Source organism: Chrysemys picta, chromosome 2 (assembly GCF_011386835.1).
Source record: "Chrysemys picta bellii isolate R12L10 chromosome 2, ASM1138683v2, whole genome shotgun sequence".
Taxonomy (NCBI): Eukaryota; Metazoa; Chordata; order Testudines; family Emydidae; genus Chrysemys; species Chrysemys picta.
In genome coordinates, this window is record NC_088792.1 from 290,827,054 (window position 1) to 290,849,738 (window position 22,685).

Sequence of the window (22,685 nt, forward strand, 5' to 3'; positions counted from 1 at the left end):
AAAAAAGAATTTGAGGAACAGCTAACCAAAGACTCAAAAAGTAACAGCAAAATTTAAGTACATCAGAAGCAGGAAGCCTGCTAAACAACCAGTAGAGCCACTGGACAATCAAGGTGCTAAAGGAGCACTCAAGGACGATAAGACCATTGTGGAGAAACTAAATGAATTCTTTGCATTGGTCTTCAAGGCTGAGGATGTGAGGGAGATTCCCAAATCTGAGCCATTCTTTTTAGGTGACAAAGCTGAGGAACTGTCCCAGATTGAGGTGTCATTAAAGGAGATTGTGGAACAAATTGATAAACTAAACAGTAATAAGTCACCGGGACCAGATGGGATTCACCCAAGAGTTCTAAAGGAACTCAAATATGAAATTACAAAACTACTAACTGTATTCTGTAACCCATCATTTAAATTGGCTTCTGTACCAAATGCCTGGAGGATAGCTACTGTGATGCCAATTTTTAAAAAAGGGCTCCAGAGGCGATCCTGGCAATTACAGGCCGGTAAGCCTGACTTCAGTATGGGGGAAACTGGTTGAAACTATAGTAAAGAACAAAATGGTCAGACACACAGATGAACATAATTTGTTGGGGAAGAGTCAACATAGTTTTTTGTAAAGGGAAATCATGCCTCACCAGTCTACTAGAATTATTTGAGGGGGTCAACAAGCACGTGGACAAGGGCGATCCAGTGGATATAATGTATTTAGATTTTCAGAAAGCCTTTGACAAGGTCCCTCACCAAAGGCTCTTAAGCAAAGAAAGCTGTCATGGGATAAGAGGGAAGGTTCTCTCATGGATTGCTAACTGGTTAAAAGATAGGAAACAAAGGGTAGAAAAAACGGTCAGTTTTCAGACTGGAGAGAGGTAAAAGTGGTGTCCCCAAAGGGTCTGTACTGGGCCCAGTCCTAGTCAACATATTCATAAATGATCTGGAAAAAGGGGTGAACAGTGAGGTGGCAAAATTTGCAGATGATACAAAACTACTCAAGATAGATAAGTCCCAGGCAGACTGTGAAGAGCTACAAAAGGATTTCTCAAAACTGGGTGTCTGGGCAGCAGACTGGCAGATGAAATTCAATGTTGATAAATGCAAAGTAATGCACATTGGAAAACATAATCCCAACTATACATATAAAATGATGGGGTCTAAATTAGCTGTTACCACTCAAGAAAGAGATCTTGGAGTCATTGTGGATAGTTCTCTGAAAACATCCACATAAGGTGCAGCGGCAGTCAAAAAAGCAAACAATGTTGGGAATCATTAAGAAAGGGATAGATAATAAGACAGAAAATATCATGTTGCCTCTATATAAATCCATGGTACGCCCACATCTTGAATACTGCATTCAGATGTGGTCACCCCATCTCAAAAAAGATATATTGGAATTGGAAAAGGTTCAGAAAAGGGCAACAAAAATGATTAGGGATATGGAATGGCTTCCCTATGAGGAGAGATTAATAAGATTGGGACTTTTCAGCTTGGAAAAGAGATGACTAAGGGGGGATATGATTGAGGTCTACAGAATCATGACTGGTGTGGAGAAAGTAAATAAGGAAGTGTTATTTACTCCTCATAATACAAGAACTAGGGGTCACCAAATGAAATTAATAAGCAGCAGGTTTAAAACAAAAGGAAGCATTTCTTCACACAACACATAGTCAACCTGTGGAACTCTTTGCCAGAGGATATTGTGAAGGCCAAGACTAACAGAATTCAAAAAAGAACTAGATAAATTCATGGAGGATAGGTCCATCAATGGCTATTCGCTATGAAGGGCAGGGATGGTGTCCCTAGCCTCTGTTTGCCAGAAGCTGGGAATGAGCGACAGAGGAATGGATCACTTGATGTTTACCTGTTCTATTCATTCCCTCTGGGGCACCTGGCACTGGCCACTGTCAGCAGACAGGACACTGGGCTAGATGGACCCTTGGTCTGACCCAGTATGACCGATCTTGTATTCTAAAGCCCTACTCCCTGACTGACTCAGGAGCCACCTGGCTCCAGCTCTTGAAGAGGTGGGACAAGAATGCTGATTTCTTGTCCCCTCCTGTCCAGCTCTAGCTTCCACTGTTTTTCAGCCCTTGTAGCTACAGAAGTTTGCAACTACTTAAGCTGTCAGCACTCGTGGAGTGCAATGTGCCTCTGTTAAAGGACAGCACAAAGCCTCAGCACCACTTAGTCTCACTAGGCCCAGGAATGTGTCTGCTTGGCTGGCCACTCTTACAGATGCCAGTCTCTGTGGGTGTGGGGGCCCCTTTCTCTCCAGATTGGCACAGTATCCGGAGTTGCTGCCTGCGCAGGCAGGTTCTCAGCCAGATCTCACTTCCCTGTGCAGTAGTCCACTGGCTTGTGGGCATTGCTGTTCGGAGCCTATGGGCAGAGGGACTTCTCTACTTCTACTTGATGATCTGCTTTTTATGCACCCAAGGATGGCAGTAGCGCTTTTAGCCACAGCATTGCACTGAGAGCTCATGTTGGGGAAATTATCTATGGTGACCTCTGAATCCTTTTCTGAGTCACTGCTTTCCAAGACAGTCACCCATCCCGTAGGTATAACCTGCATTCTTGACTCTCAGCAGCATTACCTGGGGTTTGGCTTAGTTAAAATGTGTTTGGTAAGACTATGACCATTTAACCAAGTGATTCAGTATTTTTCAATTCACCTTATACAAGTACTGTGATGCAATCTCTTTATTGTGAAAGTGCAATTCACAAATGTAGAATTTTTTTGTGACATAACTGCATTCAAAAACAAAACAATGTAAAACTTTAGAACCTACAAATCCACTCAGTCCTACTTCTTGTTCAGCCAGTCGCTAAGACAAACAAGTTTATTTACGGGAGATAATGCTGCCCACTTCTTATTTACCATGTCACCAGAAAGTGAGAACAGGCGTTTGCATGGCACTTTTGTAGCCGGCATTGCAAGGTATTTACGTGCCAGATATGCATAACATTCGTATGTCCCTTCATGCTTTGACCACCATTCCAGAGGACATGCTTCCATGCTGATGACGCTCATTTAAAAAAAATGCATTAATTAAATTTGTGACTGAACTCCTTGGGGAAGAATTGTATGTCTCCTGCTCTGTTTAACCCGCATTCTGCCATATATTTCATGTTATAGCAGTCTCGGATGATGACCCAGCATGTTGTTCATTTTAAGAACACTTTCACTGCAGATTTGACAAAACACAAAGAAGGTACCAGTGTGAGATTTCTAAAGATAGCTACAGCACTCGATCCAAGATTTAAGGATCTGAAGTGCTTTTCAAAATCTGAGAGGGATGAGGTGTGGAACATGCTTTCGGAAGTCTTAGAAAAGCAACACTTCAATGTGAAAACTACAGAACTCAAACCACCAAAAAAGAAAGTCAACTTTCTGCTGGTGCCATCTGACTCATGATGAAAATGAACATGCATCAGTCTGCACTGTTTTGGATTGTTATCGAGCAGAACCCATTATCAGCAGGGCCGCATGTCCTCTGGAAGGGTGGTTGAAGCATGAAGGGGCATATGAATCCATGCCATGAGAACGCTTGTTCTCACTTTCAGGTGACGTAAACAAGAAGCAGGCAGCATTAGCTCCTGCAAATGTAAACAAACTTTTTTGTGTGATTGGCTGAAAAAGAAGTAGGACTGAGTTGACTTATAGGCTCTAAAGTTTAACATTGTTTTATTTTTGAATGCAGTTATTTTTTGCACATAATTGTACATTTCTAAGTTAAACTTTCATTATAAAGAGATTGCACTATTGTACTTGTATTAGGTGAATTGCAAAATACTATTTCTTTTGTTTTTTACAGTGCAAATGTTTGTAATTAAAAATAAATATAAAGTGAGCACTGTACACTTTGTATTCTGTGGTGATTGAAATCAATATATTTGAAAATGTGGAAAACATCCAAAAATATTTAAATAAATGGTATTTTATTATTGTTTAACAGCGCAATTAATCACAATTAATTTTTTTAATCGCTTGATAGCCCTAAAATTTTTTTTGTTTCATCACCACTTCCACATCTCTTTTTAACCAGGATGGCTTCTTGCCATCTATAACTTTTTTTGTGTCTGTAAAATAGTGGTTTTTAGGGCATGGAATAGCATGTCCTTGTACAATTCGCAGTTTTTGTTACGTTCCCAGTCAGCCAATAGTTCATAGATTCTAGGACTGGAAGAGACCTCGAGAGGTCATCGAGTCCAGTCCCCTGCCCGCATAGCAGGACCAAATACTGTCTAGACCATCCCTGATAGACATTTATCTAACCTACTCTTCAATATCTCCAGAGATGGAGTTTCCAAAACCTCCCTAGGCAATTTATTCCAGTGTTTAACCACCCTGACAGTTGGAATTTTTTCCTAATGTCCAACCTAGACCTCCCTTGCTGCAGTTTAAGCCCATTGCTTCTTGTTCTATCCTTAAAGGCTAAAGTGAACAAGTTTTCTCCCTCCTCCTTATGACACCCTTTCAGATACCTGAAAACTGCTTTCAGGTCCCCTCTGTCTTCTCTTTTACAAACTAAACAAACCCAATTCTTTCAGCCTTCCTTCATAGGTCATGTTCTCAAGACCTTTAATCATTCTTGTTGCTCTTCTCTGGACCCTTTCCAATTTCTCCACATCTTGCTTGAAATGCGGTGCCCAGAACTGGACACAATACTCCAGCTGAGGCCTAACCAGAGCAGAATAGAGCGGAAGAATGACTTCTCGTGTCTTGCTCACAACACACCTGTTAATACATCCCAGAATCATGTTTGCTTTTTTTGCAACAGCATCACACTGACTCATATTTAGCTTGTGGTCCACTATAACCCCTAGATCCCTTTCTGCCGTACTCCTTCCTAAACAGTCTCTTCCCATTCTGTATGTGTGAAACTGATTTCCCCCCCCCCCCCAAGTGGAGCACTTTGCATTTGTCTTTGTTAAACTTCATCCTGTTTAACTCAGACCATTTCTCCAATTTGTCCAGATCATTTTGAATTATGACCCTGTCCTCCAAAGCAGTTGCAATCCCTCCCAGTTTGGTATCATCCGCAAACTTAATAAGCGCACTTTCTATGCCAATATCTAAGTCGTTGACGAAGATATTGAACAGAGCCGGTCCCAAAACAGACCCCTGCGGTACCCCACTCGTTATGCCTTTCCAGCAGGATTGGGAACCATTAATAACAACTCTCTGAGTATGGTTATCCAGCCAGTTATGCACCCACCTTATAGTAGCCCCATCTAAATTGTATTTGCCTAGTTTATCGATAAGAATATCATGCGAGACCGTATCAAATGCCTTACTAAAGTCTAGGTATACCTCATCCACAGCTTCTCCCTTATCCACAAGACTCGTTATCCTATCAAAGAAAGCTATCAGATTGGTTTGACATGATTTGTTCTTTACAAATCCATGCTGGCTGTTCCCTATCACCTTACCACCTTCCATGTGTTTGCAGATGATTTCCTTAATTACTTGCTCCATTATCTTCCCTGGCACAGAAGTTAAACTAACTGGTCTGTAGTTTCCTGGGTTGTTTTTATTTCCCTTTTTATAGATGGGCACTATATTTGCCCTTTTCCAGTCTTCTGCAATCTCTCCCGTCTCCCATGATTTTCCAAAGATAATAGCTAGAGGCTCAGATACCTCCTCTATTAGCTCCTTGAGTATTCTAGGATGCATTTCATCAGGCCCTGGTGACTTGCAGGCATCTAACTTTTCTAAGTGATTTTTAACTTGTTCTTTTTTTATTTTATCTGCTAAACCTACCCCCTTTCCATTAGCATTTACTAGGTTAGGCATTCCTTCAGACTTCTCGGTGAAGACCGAAACAAAGTCATTAAGCATCTCTGCCATTTCCAAGTTTTCTGTTACTGTTTCTCCCTTTTCACTAAGCAGTGGGCCTACCCTGTCTTCCTCTGGCTTCTAATGTATTGATAAAAAGTCTTCTTGTTTCCCTTTATTCCCGTAGCTAGTTTGAGCTCATTTTGTGCCTTTGCCTTTCTAATCTTGCCCCTGCATTCCTGTGTTGTTTGCCTATATTCATCCTTTGTAATCTGTCCTAGTTTCCATTTTTTATATGACTCCTTTTTATTTTTTAGATCATGCAAGATCTCGTGGTTAAGCCAAGGTGGTCTTTTGCCACATTTTCTATCTTTCCTAACCAGCGGAATAGCTTGCTTTTGGGCCCTTAATAGTGTCCCTTTGAAAAACTGCCAACTCTCCTCAGTTGTTTTTCCCCTCAGTCTTCATTCCCATGGGACCTTACCTATCAGCTCTCTGAGCTTACCAAAATCTGTCTTCCTGAAATCTATTGTCTCTATTTTGCTGTTCTCCCTTCTACCCTTCCTTAGAATTGCAAACTCTATGATTTCATGATCACTTTCACCCAAGCTGCCTTCTACTTTCAAATTCTCAACGAGTTCCTCCCTACTTGTTAATATCAAGTCTAGAACAGCTTCCCCCCCTAGTAGCTTTTTCAACCTTCTGAAATAAAAAGTTGTCTGCAATGCAGTCCAAGAATTTGCTGGATAGTCTGTGCCCTGCTGTGTTATTTTCCCAACATATATCCGGATAGTTGAAGTCCCCCATCACCACCAAATCTTGGGCTTTGGATGATTTTATTTGTTTAAAAAAAGCCTCATCCACCTCTTCCACCTGGTTAGATGGCCTGTAGTAGACTGCTAGCATGACATCTCCCTTGTTTTTACCCCTTTTAGGCTAACCCAGAGACTCTCAACACTTCCGTCTCCTATGTCCATCTCTACCTCAGTCCAAGTGTGTACATTTTTAATATAGTTGCTTTAAGCATTGGAAAATTGGCCCTTTTAAAGTTCCAAATATACATATTCCTGGTTGGTACCATATTCTGTTAGTGAAAGGGAAATGTAACCAGGTCATGATCCCTATCTGATGCTCTGAGTGCTATTGTAACACACATAATGAGAACAAGTGACGGTGACCGTAGCGTCTCTGCAGGCTTGGGGTCAGAGTGGAGTTTCTGCTGTCTGCTTTCTGGCTTTACAGCAAAATCCCGCACCTTCAAAGGGATTTGATGGGTACCAGAGCTTCAAGATGCCACTTTTTCCTCCTCTGTTAGAGCAGCCCATTGTCATGTTGCACTATGACTAAGGCTGAGAGTTTGTCACGGAGGTCATGGAAGTCACGGATTCTGTGACTTTGTGGGATCTCCGTGACTTCTGCAGCAGCCACTGCTGTTGGCCTGGGGGCCACCTGAGTAGCTCAGGCAGTCCCTGGGCCAGCCACACTGGCTGCTGCTGGGGCAGTCTTGGGCCACCGCGTCCCCTTCCTCAGCAGCAACAGGAGTTTGGGTGTGGGAGGGGGCTCAGGTCGGGAGATTGGGTTGAGGCCATGCTTACCTTGGGGGGGCTCCCCGGAAGCAGTGACATGTCCCTCCCTCAGCTCCGAAGCAGAGCCGTGGCCGGTGCTGCTCCTGCATCTCCCATTGGCTGCAGTTCCCTGCCAATGGGAGCTACGGAGCCGGCACCTGGGGCGGAGGCAGTGTGCAGAGCTGCCTGGCCACAGCTCTGCTTAGGAGCTGAGGGAGGGACATGTCTCCGCTCCTGGGGGGTTGCGTGGAGCTGGGTAGGGAGCCTGCCAGCCCCGCCAACACCCCCCAGCCCCGAGTACCTGCGGGGGCTTGGGCTGCTCCCCTGAGAGCACCTCTGGTCCCCCCTAGGCTTCCCCCTTCCCCAAGATTTAGTCAGGGATGTACAAGTCATGGACAGGTCACAGGCTGTGAATTTTTGTTTACTGCCTGTGACCTGTCCATGACTTTTACTAAAAAATACCCATGGTTTAAAACATAGTCTTAAGTATGTTCTCCTGACACTGCCTGGCTGGAGTCCTGCAGTGGGAAGAACATAGGCCTTGGATTGGTTAGACCCTCTGCTTGCCAGGAGTTTTTAGGAACTTGACTGGCCTGGGGCAGAGTCTCCTTTTCCCTAGTGCTGCTCAATGGGGTTTCCTTCCCATTTTCCAGACAAACTCAACATGCAGGCTTGGAGTGAGCCCTGAGTGGTTAAAATACAAGTGTCCCTCTTTTACCCACAGTCATAGAGCTGACAGTGTGGTGGTGGAAGGCTGTGGGAGGACATTTATTCTGCAGAACAGTCTGGCAAGAGCTGTGTGGAGTCTCCATCATGAGAGAGATTCAACACTGGGGAGAGAGGCTCTGTCTCAGGATTTGCTCCATCCTGCCCCAAGGCAAGTGGAGGAATTCAAGGGTCCAGTGGAGGTTCCTTCTAGGCCAATGGGGTCTCATCAGCCATGTTTCTCATGCAGGCTGCAGAACTTGCCCTTTGCCCTGACAAATCTCAACCTGAAGGCCCTGTGGCTTGCAGAGAACCAGTCCCAGCCCATGCTGAAATTCCAGACAGAAGATGATGAGAAGACGGGCGAAAAGGTTCTTACCTGTTACCTGCTGCCCCAGCAGCCATCTCCCAGTCTAGGTAAGAGGTCCCATTGAGTGCTTCTCCATGGTGACTTGCCTCCACTGGAGAATAGGGAGACAGTCCTGTGGAGAAGGGCTGTTCTCTCTCTTCTCTCTGAGATGTGAGGCCAAGATCCCATTGTTGCCCTCTCCCCTGGGGTGTCTCTTTTGGTTGCTGTTCCCAGATGTCTCCTCTTCACCACCCTTGGACTAGTCTCTGTTCATATGGTTATCGTGATTGATGTAACAGGCCTGGGCTCCCAGCTGTTGACATGGGGGATCTCCCCAAGTTGGAGAATGTTAAAGCTGTGAAACTGCTTCTCCAGCAGGTGTCATCAGGTCCCTTTAGCTAACTATTTCCTTTTGCTGCTGAACTGCTGTACGAGCATCACAGCATCTGTTTCTTCCCCTCTTCCTACCCAGCGCTGGAGCTGGATCCTTCATGGCCCCCGTGTAGAGGTTGCCAAGTGTCATGCAACCCTCTCAGGGACCACTGAGGGGGTGACAGGAATGTGGCAACACCGTCTCTCCCCCTAAAGCCCCTGCCGCTTAGTGGCTATGGGGGGGCTCTCTGATAGAGATGGCCTCGTCGGTGGGAAGTGCGTCTCACCCAGGCCCCAACTCCTTGTCGCCCAGGAGCCAGCTCTCTCTTTATCATCTTTCTCTGCAGAGAATCTCCTGCAGAACAGCGTGGATGAAAGTTGGACAGACACCAACTTGAACCGGGTCAGTGTGATCCAGTTTTTGGACGAGCCCAAAGCTGATGATGATGAGGAGGCTGGAGCTGAGAAGAGAGTAAGAGAAACAGGCATGGTGGGTTGTCCAGGGCCTTGCCAGCTTCCCAAGGAAATGTGCTCTGGAGACTTCTGCAGGGCAAGGAGCAATGTGTCTGCCCAGAGCTGCCTCTCCCTCCCCAAGGGGTATGGTATGAGCTGCATCTCCCCCAGCCCTTGCCTCCCAGAGGGGGGACACCATCCCAGGCCAAGGGGAACTAGTCTCTGTGCCAAGTCATCCAGCCCAGAGACATGTACAGCTGAGGGCTGGCAGGCATAAGAGCAGCAGCTGCCAATAAGGGGCCTACACAGGTTTGCATTCTGGACCCCTGTCCTATTAAGAATAGAACTGTGGCCACTAACTCACTTTGCAAAAGGTTCACCAAATAGTCATCCCATGGTGGTGGCTTTCAGTCACTGCATCCCAGTGCATTGCCCCAGTCCTCAGCCTCTTGATCTGGACAGACAGTCCCCCGACTTGGGACCCGATGGGAACTAATGCACTGGAGGGGAAAACCCTGTATCCCATGACTATATATCAGTCACTCAGATTTTACAGCCCTAGGTGAAGTGTCAGAGCCAGAGAAACATGGCCGGTTATTTCACTCCAAACTCTAGAGTGGTGGGGCATGGTGACCTGTCTGTGATGCTAGAGCATCCAGCAGGACTTCTGACTTTAGGAGATGGAGAGTCATTGGACTGGAATCTAGCCCCTTGTAATAAAAGGAGTTAAAGCAAGTCCAGGCGCTGGGCCTGCTCTGGGAGTCCCTAGGGCCTTCAGCCGCATGAATGTTTGTGGTTTTCTACCACCATGTTCTGTTGTTTGAAATGCTGTTCTCTTGCCTGTTGCTTTGGGACAGAGCCACTCAACAAATGCCATTGGCACTGCTGAGATGCAAGAGACTGTAGCATGCACTAAAGGAATACCAGAGAGATTGAGGGGAATCTACCTGCATTCTCCCCTCAGGGCTCCTGCTCACCATAGCACAGATTGCAGGTGTGGGGAGAATTCAGCCCAGTGGCAGTGAGGTGGGGCCCAGTTGGGGCTGCATCTCCCCCTGGGTTGGGGCTGCATCTCCCCCTGGGTTGGGGCCAGCTCCAGGTTTGGCATTCTCTGTTGGCAAAGTGTGAGGATGAGCTGATGCTCAGTCTAAAAGTCTGGAGTCTCTGGGCTCTGTGCACTGGCTCATCTGCTCTGATGCTCTCTTTCCCTGGCAGGGCCTGCAGCGCAGAGCAACTCCTCACCCTAGTGAGCTGAAGGTTATGAAGAAAGTGATCGAAGTTCGTCGCAATGAGATATATTCTGCGAAGCCCGATGTGGACCTGGATTCTCCAAACTCGGAGGTGAGTGCTCCCCGCACAGAGAGCGGGACCAGGCCAGAAAGTTGCAGAGCTCTCTGGCATGCACCTTTAATTGCACCAGCTGAGCACTAAGCCACCCTTGCAGAGATCAGAGCCAGTACCATGGGAGCTCTGGAATTGGGGCTTTATTGGATTGACAGTGCAGGGGCTGGTGCAGCATTTTTCTGAGGTGGGGCAGCCATGTCTGTAGGCTTGGCCAAAGAAGTGAATTGTTAGGAGGCACTGGAATGAAGAGCATGTGGAGTCCTGGTGCGCTGACGTCGTGTGGGAGTCCCATGCAGAGGGGGCAGCAAGAGAGGGACAAGGAAAAAAGTGGCCATGAAAACTGGCACCATTGGCATAGTATGGGGAAGGCAAAAGGAGGTCAGCTTGCATGTGGGCTGGGCTGAGGCAGAGCAGGACCTTGACGGCCTGTGTGCAAAGTTCTTAGGGCAGTTTTGGGCACAGGACTTGGCATCAAGCAACTCGGGGGTTGCCCTGGCTCTGGCTCTGACCCTGACTTGATTGCTTTGTGAATCTCTGCCCTTCTGAGTCATTCTGTCCGTGTGCCTTTGTCCTGGGATAATGCGGCCCCCTCAGCAAGGAAGGAGCTGTAGTAATGCGCTTGTAACGGCTTTCCCTTTGCCCCATACAGAGGGTTCCCAGGGCATCCCCAAATGAGTCACAATGCACTGTTCTGCAGCTGCTGGCAGCTGAGTTCCCTACTGAAGTCTTGTCTTCCAGGTGTAACACTTTGACAGCACTCTGTGCTGATAGGTACCAGGCTGGCTGTGCCACAGGGGCTGGGATGGAGTGAGCTGGGGAGTGGCATGGATGAGGCCAGGCAGTCCACTGAAGCAGTTGGGATCCTGCTGGGCCAGGGTCTGCAGCATTCCATGCTGGTCCCATTCCCCCTTTCTGTGTGCCCCTTTGGCTTCTGCCTCAGTTCTCGCTGCCTGTCCCACTCCCACAGGTGAAGAGGCTGAGTGCCATGTCCAATCGCAGCGAGGACTCGCATGTCTCCAACAGCACTGTCTCTGCCAACTTCAGGGAGGAAGAGGAGGAGGAGTGGGGAGGGGGAGACAGGCTGAATGGGCAAGTGCCCGAAACACAGGAGCTGGAGAATGAGGCAAAGCCTGGAGCTAAAGAAGAGCAGGAGGTGGAGACGGTGACTGGTCAAGAGGAGGAGCTGGAAATGGAGTACAATGAGGTAGGAGCTGCACTGGGTTGTTTTGTGGAGGATCCTGATGGGGCCTGGCTGGAGATCTCCCAGAGGCAGAGCAGCAGGGAGATGGCTCGAGGCGTGAATGGGAATGGGAGGTGGGATAGAACCTGAATGTTTGCAGAGGGGGTGAGGGCAGGTGGGAGCTGGGCACAGGCAGAGACCAAGGGGGGCCATGGAAGTCAGGTGTGGGTGGAAGGTCGGGGGCACAAGGGTGCTGGCAGGGCCCTGGAGCTGGGTGTGGTGGAAGGGAGGGGGAGACAGGCTGAATGGGCTCTGGATATTGCTCCTGGACTTGCCCTGAATAGTGTCAGAGGAGCAGCCCTCAGTCTGTCCCTCCTGCCTGTGTCCGGGGCCCAGCCCTGACTAGGTTGGCATTGCAGACCAGCAGCTGTCAATGCTTTGCCGCCAGGTCCAGCTGTTGTCTGAGGCTCACAGCCCCATTCATGGGTCTTTGTCATTGTAGCCCACAGTGCATTTTGCCGAGGACACTCTGATCCGGAGCGAGGATGAGGATGAGGATGAAGACCGTCCGTTCCCAGTGGAGAAGCAGCGGCTGATCCGCAAGGACACACCGCACTATAAGAAACACTTTAAGATCACCAAGCTGCCCAAGCCAGAGGCAGTGGTGGCGCTCCTGCAGGGGCTGAACAGTGACAGGGTCCCTGAGGAGGAGGAGGAGCTGGGGGGCTGCAATAACAATGCAGAGCCCGAGGAGCAGGAGGAGGCCTGGGACAAGGATGATGTGAAGAACGGAGCCTTGTCCACACAGCCGTCAGTCAAGGTAGGGCCTTGGGAGGGTGCTACACAGGCTGGGAACTCCCTGCTGCTCTCTGGGCTGCCTTTCTGCCTATCCAGCTGCTGGGAGGCAGAGGATGGGTATCCAGAGCCCCTAGATGGCTGTTCTTTGAGCTTCCAGGCCCACATGGTGCTGAAGAGAAAACAGGAGAAGAGAGACTTCAGGCGACACTGTGCTGTGGGTGGAAGAGCTGGGCTTGTCTTGGGGTCAGTGCTGCTGGTGTGTAGCCTTGCTGGCTTCCCAGACTCTCCTCCCTGTGTTCCGCCCAGACTGTCTGTCTCACCCATTGCTGTAGGCTGTGTTCCATGCTGTGAGAGTCCTCCTCGTCCCCCAGCCTGAGACAGGTTTTCTCCTCCCAGCTCTGTGGGTGCTGCTTCTCTTCTGTACCGGGGTGAGCTCTTTCTCTGGGTAGATCTGTCGTGCTTGCTCTGGGTGCCTGCTCCCAGCCTGTTGCACAGAAGCGCCCCCCTGTGGGAGGAATGGGTAGTGGCTGCAGAGTGGCACGCTGCTCTCCCTTGTCCTGAGGAGCTGTGCCTGCTCACGAGTCTTCAGGATTGGGATGCTTTGCAGTGGCTGGGTGCACTGGGAGAATTGGACTCTGCACTCACTCCACACAGCAGGCCCGGTGCTGCCCTGAGGGCACTGACCTTCCACGTGCCATGGGAACTGGGGCCAGGGAGCACCATCCCGCTCACGTTTGCCCCACCAGCGGTTGGAGAGGTGGGAGGGTATCTGCCCAGCTCTGAGTGGAGCTCACACCCTTGGGCAGGCACTTACGGGAACATTTGTCTAGAGAATGGTGTTCATGGGTTTTCATGGAGATGTGCTGGTATGGGGGTCAGGAGGTAACGGGGATGATCTGTGGGGTCAGCTGGAAGTGGGTTTGGAGTTGGTGGCTATGTTGTGGGGCATATCAAGCTGGGAGAGAATTAGGGTTATGATGTGGTGTAGTCTCCATTGTGGAATTGCCCCTGCCCAGTTCCCAGCTCCTGGATCTGTGCCTTGGAGCTGGTATAAGGTGCTGGGTTGACGCTTATGGTCCTATTCAGGCTAGGGGGCCCTCTGTCCCCTGTGGCTCCCTGACCAAAATGAGGGAGGTTTTCATGCACTCAGCATCTTTTGTTGATGTTGGGGCCTCCCTTTTTGCCTGCACTGATACCTGCTCCCCTGGGGCTGCTGTGGTCCCCAGCACACAGGCCCCTTGCCATATGAGGCTCTGAGAGCTGTGTGTCAGGAGTGCGCAAGGCTGACTCTGGCCCTCCCTGCCTCAGAGTTCAGCTGTTACCTGGAAAATGGCCTGGACCAAGAAGGCTTCTTCCAGCCTGGCACCGTGGGCTTAGGGCCCACTCCTGTAGGCAAAGCCTAATGAAGATCATGCAGGCATTGGTGCCACAACTTCTGCATCTCCCCATAGTCAAGTCTGTGCTGCTGATGGTTGCAAGGCCTCTACTAGGAGCTGCCCTTCTCAAGGGGTTGGGTCAGATACCTTTTCCAGCAAGGCCTATTTGCAGGCCTGACCTCCTTGAGCTTCTCTCCTGGAGTGGAGATGTGAGTGTTGTCTTGGGGAACCGCAGGTGAGGTAGGGATGTGTGTGTGTGTTGGGCAGGCAGAGAGGTAGCAGGCCAGTGTGCAGGTGGGAGTGAATCATGACCTAGAGTTGCTGGCATGAAAACTGGTGCCGTAGGGAAATCCTGAGGGGTCTTGTACTAGAGGTCTCCTGTGTACTTGTGATGGACTTGGGAGCAGGAAACTTGTGGCCTCTGGCAGGATGGGCTGTTGCACTGGAGCCTTTTCTCCAGGAGGGTGGCATGGTGAGATTGTGGGGTAGCCTCTGTCCCCTGTGTGCAGCAGCTGGGTGGTGCTCCAGGGCCCTTCTCTTCTCTCTCCTGTATCATTCAATCCTTCATTCTTCCTTGACGGGGCACAACAGGGCTAACCACGGCGAGTAACGTTCAGCTCGTGAGGCTGGAGTTCAGATCCTGAGTGCCAAGCCAAACAATGTGGTCCCAGGGCATGGAGTTCTAGGAGTCTGGCCTAGCAGAGTTGGCATTCTCCATGCTCTGACCACAGGGGAGGTGGCCCTGTCTGGTGCTCTGTGTGGTAGGTGAATGTTGTGAGTGGTGTGGGAGAGGAGATCTCTCCCTGTGCTGTGTGGCAGGGCCTGTCTCTGAGCGGTGTGCAGTCGGGTGGTGGTGGTGGTAATGGTGGTGGGTTTGGTTTTTGCTCCACTAATCCGCATGCCTCTTTGCTGGTTCCTGTCCTAACAGGGGGTGTCGTTTGATCAAGCCAATAATCTGCTGATTGAGCCTGCTCGCATTGAGGAGGAAGAGGTCTGTACCACTCCTGCTGTTCTCTCTCTGCCAGAAATCATCCCACCTGCTTGATTTGCTTCCCAGTCTGAGTCATTGTTGCAGGGGGAATTCTACTCTGTCTGGGACAAGTGGCTTCTGGACCTGACAAATAACAAATGCACAATGATTGTTTCTTCCCCATCTTTCCCCTCCTTCCCTGCCTTTCCATAACTGAGGTGAGAATGGCTGCTGCAGATCTGGGGTGAGGTGGGAGAAATTTAGGAAACCTGTGAGGGTTGAGAGTTCAATCCATGCTTGCATTGAACTAAGGAAGAGGGGAGCCAGTCAGATGCGTGGGGAGCAGGAAAGCAAGAAACCCCCCTTTTGTGAAGGGGGCTTTAAGGCTGCAGAGAAATCTGTTGGAGGTGGTATCTGAGCACAAGGGCTTGGAATGACTGCTTGTAACCTAGGGTGAGGCTGTAACTCAGGAGCCTGTGCTGTGCAGTAGGAATGGGGGTTGGAGCAAGTGTCTCCCAGCCCAAGTGACCGTGTGGTCCAGTGACTCGTTCTTCAGGGCAGTTTAAGGGAAGCTCCTGAAAGCACTACAGAAATGTCCTCTCTACTCCCGCCCCCCTTCAGGACTTCATGATGTTTCAAGGGAGATTCTGAAAGCAGCTGTAAGAGTTACTTTTGCAGCAGGTGACAGCAGACGGATATTTTCTCTGCCTTCCAAGCTCACTGGAATTTTCCAGAGCCCCATCTGTGTCACAGATCAAGCTTCTGCCTCTCGCTACCAGGGCTCACTCTGTCTGTGAACTTTCTGACAGTTGCCACGTTCTGAGTGGGCTTCTCCTGTTCCTTGAGCCCCGGGGAGTGTCACCCTCCCACTACCACTCTGCAGTGGAGCCAGCTCCACGGCTGGGAAGGAGGAGATTTCTCCCTGATTTTCCAGGTAACATACGTAGCCCCTGCTGTTGGAATGTCTCCTGCCATCAGCCCTATTGCTCCGTTCCCACTCAGGGGGCACTTTGGTCTGCTGGCAGCTGGCAGAGTACAGAAATGAGATGGATGCCACCTGAACTACTGACAGCCAGACCCTGTTGTCGGTACTGAATGCTTCAGCTGTAATGATAATATCTACATATTGTATAGCGTGTGCCCTGCCAAGCCCCCAGGAGCTGGGTGCTGTATCAGAGTCCTGGCATTGCTGCTGGTGCAAGTGTCTCCTTGAACTTCCCTATCTGCTCTCTCCCTTGTGCTTGATAGCCAGGCCTCTGTCTGGTACAGGAGCAGGAGTTTCTTGGAGCGGAGTGAAGGGAAATCTGCTCTTTCTGTGGAAATGTTGGAGAGATGTTGGCCTTGGGCAGGATGCAGGCTCGATGTCCTCTGATTCTGAGCAGTTCTCCTCCCTCAGTGTATCCCAAGGATGTCTCCATGGCTCTGGAGTGTTGAAGGACATTCACATCCGATGAGGAAGCTCTGACAACACATCCCTCCCTGTCACTCAGGGTACGTTTACACTGTGCTAAAAGACTGCAGCACAGCTGTGACTGGCTTGGGTCAGCTGACTCAGACTCATGGGGCTTGGGCTGCGGGGCTATAAAATTGCAGTGTAGATGCTAGGGCTTGGGCTGGAGCCTGGCCTCTGGGACCCCACAGTGGACGGGAGAGTCCTAGAACTCGACTGCATGTGTACATTGCAGTTTTGTAGCCCCGCAGCCTGAGCCCTGAGTCCGAGTCGCAGCTGGCCCAGGCCAGCTGCGAGTCTCTTATTGCAATGTAGACAGACCCCCACTGTTGAGTGTGGCTTGGGTGTTGGCCTCCTCTCTTATTGGGTTCAATGCCCTTCCTTCCTGCTGATTGACCTGAGCTCCAGGTGCAGAGAGTCTGCTGCTGCTGAAGATGTAGGAGCCCAGGAAATCCCAGCTCTGCGCGCTCTCCCTCTGCCTGAGGGGGTGTAGCACACCCATCCTGGACCCGGTGTGGTGCTCGGGCCCCATGAAGTTGGCAGTACTGTCAGCTAGAAAATCCAACCTTCTTACTAGCGAATGGAGCCCAGGATGCTGGGATCGCTAAATAAATGAGCACGGAGTGCTTGAGGCAGTTCGTATGCTTTGAGAGCGGCAGGAGGCACTGAATGCCAGGACATCCCCACTAGGGATTGCCTGTGTCTCAGGGTGAGGCTGTGGAGCAGGGTGTGAACACGTTGTTCAGGAGGTGTTCTTGGGCCAGGTTTTCTCTTGGCACCAGTAATGGGCATGTGCTCTGACCTGAAGGATGCTGTGTGCAGGGATGTTCCCCTGGCTCAGGGCCTCTGCCTGTGGGGCTGAAGTGAGCTCCTGTGCAAGGAAGAAGCCCCATATATAGGTGTGACTCCTAATGGGAGGGGCAAGGATTTCTGTGTATTACCCCAGGGGTTACCTTTTTCTCTGGCTGGCACAGAATCCAGGAAACCCCCACAGCCAGCTGTTGGGTCTGTGCTCGGTTGTTCAGGACATAACCCACTTTGTTCCAGACGGATTCTTCAGTCCCATTTGGTTTGTTGTCTCCCCAAATCCTCCCTGTCTTGGGCCCAGGGCAGGACTGGTCCTTGCATTGTATTCTACAGCGCTGTGCCCAGTCCAGTTTAAATGGCTTGTGTAAAGGTGCTCTTACTCTGCTACTTGCAGGTGAGAGTCCACTAGCAACGTGTTCCGCCTGGGTGAGATGCTTCCCCTGGTGATTGGGGGGGGAGGGGGGAGCTTTCCCCTCCATCAAGGGAGATGAATCCCTTTTGTGATCCATCTCGCTGCCAGCCCAGGAGGCTTTCCATGCTATTGAGCCTGACTATCCCTTTGCTCTGCTCTTCTCGTCCCTCCTGTTTTATGCCGGCTTGTCCCAGGCTTAGGGCTTCCTTTCCCCATCTGTGCGGCTGTGTACAGGGCAGTCCCTTGCTGCTGCCTCCAGGGGAGCTCTCGCCCCCCCCCCTCTTTGGCTCTTCCTCTGCCCTCATGTTTTCCATCTGAGGCTTGTGCTCACACTGAACATGCATAACTGATGAGAGTGCCTGGGTCCCAGCGGGATGTAGTGTGGGGCTGGGCTGACTCCCCGGAGCTTGTGAAAGTCACTAGGGGGTACTGTGCAGGGTAGATAGTGGCCGGGGGAAGTAGCGGGTTGGGGTCCTGAGCGGCTCCCTTCCCCCTTCTGGGAATAGCTGTCTTGAGATGTTTCCCCTGCTTGTGGGGTCCCATGTTCTCTTGGCCCAGTGTGCAATAGGGAGCAGCACCAGGCTGGGGGAGGGGCAGTGTAACTTCCAGAGGATGGGAATCCTTAAGTCCAGAGCAGGTGGTTGATGGCTGTAGCTGGTCTGGATGGGACTTGCCTTCAGCCAAAAATTGTGTTCCCTAGGGAAACTTCTATGTGAACAGAGACACTGACTGTGCCTGGGCTCATGGGGGGCCCTTGGTGTCCAAAAGGAAACAGTGGTTTCGTATCTGCAGGACCAGGCCAGGACTCACTCATGCACTGGAGGACTGCAGCCATTGGTCACAGCTCTAGCACCTCCACCTGGAAAGGCCAGAGAAAGCAAAACCAAATTTGGACATGAGCCCCATGTGTCTGGCCCGATGCCTTTTGGGGCACCAGCCTTGGCTCTACTGGAACTGTCAGTGGGAGTGAATCCCAGAGAGGAAGGCCTTCAGCCACCTCTCTTGGCATGTTCAGCCCCAGGAGTAGGAGCCTCTCAGTGGATGGATGACAGCAGCTCCCAGAGCAGCCAGGGCCTTAAGGATCCTGTCTAGCATCTGAGCAGGTAGCCACCCTGGGAAGTGATCTCAGGGGATGAACAGCTGTGTTCTGCCCCAACTGGTGCTCGCAGGTGGGTGTGAGGACAACCTCGGTCACAGCCTATTGCATTAGGTAACAGGCCTGGCTGAGCACTGAGGCCTTCACCAGAGAGCTGTGGCAGGAAATGGGAAATGCAGGAACAGGGCCAGGGGAGTGCGAAGCCGCAGAACATCCTGGAGAGAGGCAGCTGTCCCGTTCCCCCCCCTGAACAGAAGGTCCCAGCATGGCTTCTCCCTCTTCCTGCAGAGCATGTGCAGGCCAGTCCCAGCCCGTTCTCCCCTGACCCACATTGAGCAGTGCTGCAGTTGTGTGAGGTTTGTTCTCAGTCTTGTGCTCTAGAAATGCCAAACCCATGTCTGCACAAGCTCTCCAACAAAACGTAATTCCAGCCTAGGAAGGAAAGTTATGAGCAAAGATAGAAGACTGTGCTGCTGCCTCACCTGCCCCTTGACTTCATCCAGTACTTGCAGGTCAGGAATGACTTGCTGGAGGTTCCTTTTAATCCAGGCCAAAGGAGTCCATGTCTATGGATATCTACCCCCGCCCCCATGGAGACAACTGTTGGGTCTAGGCAGGCATGTGAGACCAAAAAGAAACAGAAGAACTGCTAGGGGCCCCATCTAGCCCAGACTTCTGTGTCTTATGGAGCTGGAACCCGGTTTCATAGAACTCTGCTGCTACGGGAAGGATGGTGGTGTGGTTGAAGCACAAGACTACATGTCAGATTTGGATTCTTCTTCTGGCTTTGACCGAGTTCCAAGACCTTAGGCAAGTCCCTTCCCCTCTCTGTGCTTCCGTTTCCACAGCTGTTTCTTAGAGCTGATGCTGCCCTGCTCTGCAAGAGGCTGTTTGTGAGGAACTGAAGGGCAAGATATTGCTTTTCTAAGTGGTGAGGCTGCTCTGTTTCAGAGATGTCATCTCAGAAATAGAAATGGTCCACAGAGTGCGTCTGGACTGAGAATGTCAGCTGGGTGTTCCACCAGAACCTGTGTAACTGACTCCGGCTTCTTAATCTGGAGATCAGAATCAGAGGAGAGAGGGGTATGAGAGAATGTTTGCTGTCCAGGCCAGGTGCGTGGGGGGCTCCTGGTCACCCATCTGGAACTGCCCCATAGCCCTCTCCCCACTAAGGACAGAGCTGAGAACGAGCAGTGTTCGCTGTGCGAGTGGGAGGGGCCTGGCAAGCTTCCTTATTTCTGTAGGGGGCTTTCCCAATAGCACAAGGTGAGCTGCAGAGGATGTGCTGGGAATCTCCTGCTGTAGCTAAAGCTGCTAGACAATTGCCGTTCAAACTCTGTTCTCGCAGGCTCAGAGCTCCCTGACACACGCACCTAAGGACTGAGAGTCTCCACTTTCAGCCTTTGAGTGACAGTGAACTGGAGCAAAATCCCATCTGGTGTTTTGGAATCAGGAAAAGGAAAAAGCCAATAATCATTCTCCCCTTTAAAAATAACCTTGTCCGTCTTCCTGCAAGGATAGCTCAGAAATGTCACCCTGGGTACAAATAATCTCCTTGTGCCCAAGTGCAAGCCCCATGCTGGGCATCACAATTATAAATTCCCTCCCATGCCCCCTTTGTCTGGATCCCTAGGGTGGAGTTGTACCTCTGGTGTCTGCCCAGTAGGACCTACAGGCCTGTGGAGGATGCTGCCAGTTTTTGGGAACTTGGGAATACAAATCTTCAGTCCACCCTAAATCAGGGGTGGAGGGTTAATTCATAGATTTTTTTTTTTTTTTTTTTTAAGGACCATTAGATTTCCTAATGGTCTCATCTCTTGTATAATACAGGACAGAGAATTTCACTCAGTTACTTCTGTATTGAGCCTAATAATTTGTGTTTGACTAAAGCAGCTTCCAGAGAAGCATCCAGTCTGGATTTGAAGACTTCAAGAGATGGAGAACCCACCACTTCCCTTGGGAGTCTGTTCCAGTGGTTAATCTCTCTCGCTGTTTTAAAAAAAAGCCTAACTTCCAATTCGAATTTGTCTGCCTTCAGTGTCTAGCCATTTCAGCCAGGGTCTTGTTGTGTCATCTTGTGCTAGCTTAAAGAGCCATTTAGTACCAGATATTTTCTCCCCATATAAGTGACAAAGAGTTCTGTGGCATCTTATAGACTAACAGACATTTTGGAGCATAAGCTTTCGTGGGTGAATACTCACTTTGTCAGATACATGTAGTAGAAATTTCCAGAGGCCAATCTCCCCATATAGGTGTTTATAGACTGTAATCAAGTCACCTCTCACTCTTATTTTTGATAAGATAAACAGATTGAGCTCTTTACATCTCTCACTGTAAGGCATTTTCTCCAGTCCTCAGATAATTTTTGTGGCCTTTTCAATTTTTCAACATCCTCCTATAAATGTGGACACCAGAACTGGATGCAGTATTCCAGCATTGGTCTTACCAATACCATCCATACAAAACAGGTAAAATCACCTTCCTTCTCCCTGTCGTTTCTTTGTATACCCAAGGATCATATTAGCCTGTTTTGCCACAGCATCTCACTAGGAGCTCATGTTCAGTGCTTGTCTACTACGACCCCTAAATCCTTTTCAATCACTGCCTTCCATGATGCAGTCCATAGGTCTGGTATGCACTCAGTGTTCCTAGGTGTATAACTTAACTTGGCATTTAGAATACTGTGTGCCGTTCTGGAGCCTGTTCTCAAGAAAGGTTAATTCAGAAGGGCTGCTAGGATGCTCGGGGCAATGGAAAACCTGTCTCACAAGAGTAGTCTGAGAGCTTGGCTTGTTTAGCTTAGCAAAGTGAAGGTTGAGAGGGGATCTGATTGCTCTCTATAAATACAACAGGGGGGGCTAATCACCAGGGAGGGAGAAGAGCTACCTAAGCCAGAGCACAATGTTGGTGCAAGAACAAATGGGGATAAACTGGTCATGAATAAATTGAGGCTGGAAATTAGAAGAAGGTTCAGAGGAGAGAGATTCTGGAACGCCCTACCAAGAGGAGTAGTGGGGCAAACACTCTAACTAGTTTGAAGATCAAGCTTGTTAACTCTATGTATGGGATTATAGGAAGGTGGAAGGCAATTTGGGTGAATGGAACCATGAAATGATCAATTTCACGATTCAAGGGAAAGGACAGAGTGAGAGCTGCAGAATAAAGACAATGGACTTAAACAAACAAAAAAAACCCCAAAAAACCACAAACCCACAACCAAAACACTTTAACAAGCTGAGAGAACTGGGAGGTAAGGTCTTGTGGGAAGAAAATTTAAGGGATAAAGGAGTTCAGAAGAGCTGGCAGTTTCTCAAAGAGACAATATTAAATGCACAACTGCCCACTATTCTGATCCAAAGGAAAGATAGGTAAGAGGCCAATATAACTCCCTCAGGGGCTTTTTAATTACCTGAAAATCAAAAAGGAGTCCTACAAGAGTGGAAACATGGATGAATTGCTAAGGAGGAACACAAAAGAATAGCATAAGCAGGTAGGGACAAAATCAGAAATGCTAAAGCACAAAATGAGTTACACCTGGCCAGGGACATAAAAGGCGATAAGAAGAGGTTCTTTAAATACATTAGGAACAAGAGAAAGAAAAAGGGGGAGGAGGAGGAGAGCTAATAACTAGGGCTGTCAAGCGATTAAAAAAATTAATCTCACTGTTAAACACTAATAGAATACCATTTATTTAAATATTTTTGGATGTTTTCTACATTTTCAAATATATTGATTTCAGTCAACAGAATACAAAGTGTACAGTGCTTGCTTTATATTTATTTTTGATTACAAATATTTGCACTGTAAAAAAAAGAGATAGTATTTTTCAATTCGCCTAATACAAGTACTGTAGTGCAATCTCTTTATCAGGAAAGTTGAACTTACAAATGTAGAATTATGTACCAAAAAAACTGCATTCAAAAATAAAACAATGTAAAACTTTAGAGACTACAAGGCCACTCAGTCCTATTTCTTGTTCAGCCAATTGCTCAGACAAACAAGTTTGTTCACATTTGCAGGACATAATGCTGCCCG

The 22,685-nt window shown here is 49.2% G+C and overlaps 1 protein-coding gene across 50 annotated transcripts in view; it reads left to right on the forward strand.

Annotated features, from left to right (window-relative positions):
- SCRIB (scribble planar cell polarity protein) overlaps window positions 1-22,685 on the forward strand; it is a 210,447-nt gene that overhangs the window by 54,150 nt on the left and 133,612 nt on the right. For 47 of the 50 annotated variants that reach the window (XM_024112161.3, XM_008175709.4, XM_024112168.3 and 44 more), the window contains exons 11-16: window positions 8,294-8,460; window positions 9,112-9,236; window positions 10,433-10,558; window positions 11,529-11,765; window positions 12,244-12,561; window positions 14,844-14,906. In XM_024112161.3, coding sequence (XP_023967929.1) covers window positions 8,294-8,460; window positions 9,112-9,236; window positions 10,433-10,558; window positions 11,529-11,765; window positions 12,244-12,561; window positions 14,844-14,906 — 1,036 coding nt within the window. The remainder of the gene's footprint in view (window positions 1-8,293; window positions 8,461-9,111; window positions 9,237-10,432; window positions 10,559-11,528; window positions 11,766-12,243; window positions 12,562-14,843; window positions 14,907-22,685) is intronic. The other 3 variants (XM_024112165.3, XM_065582348.1, XM_065582355.1) reach the window with 1 other exon arrangement.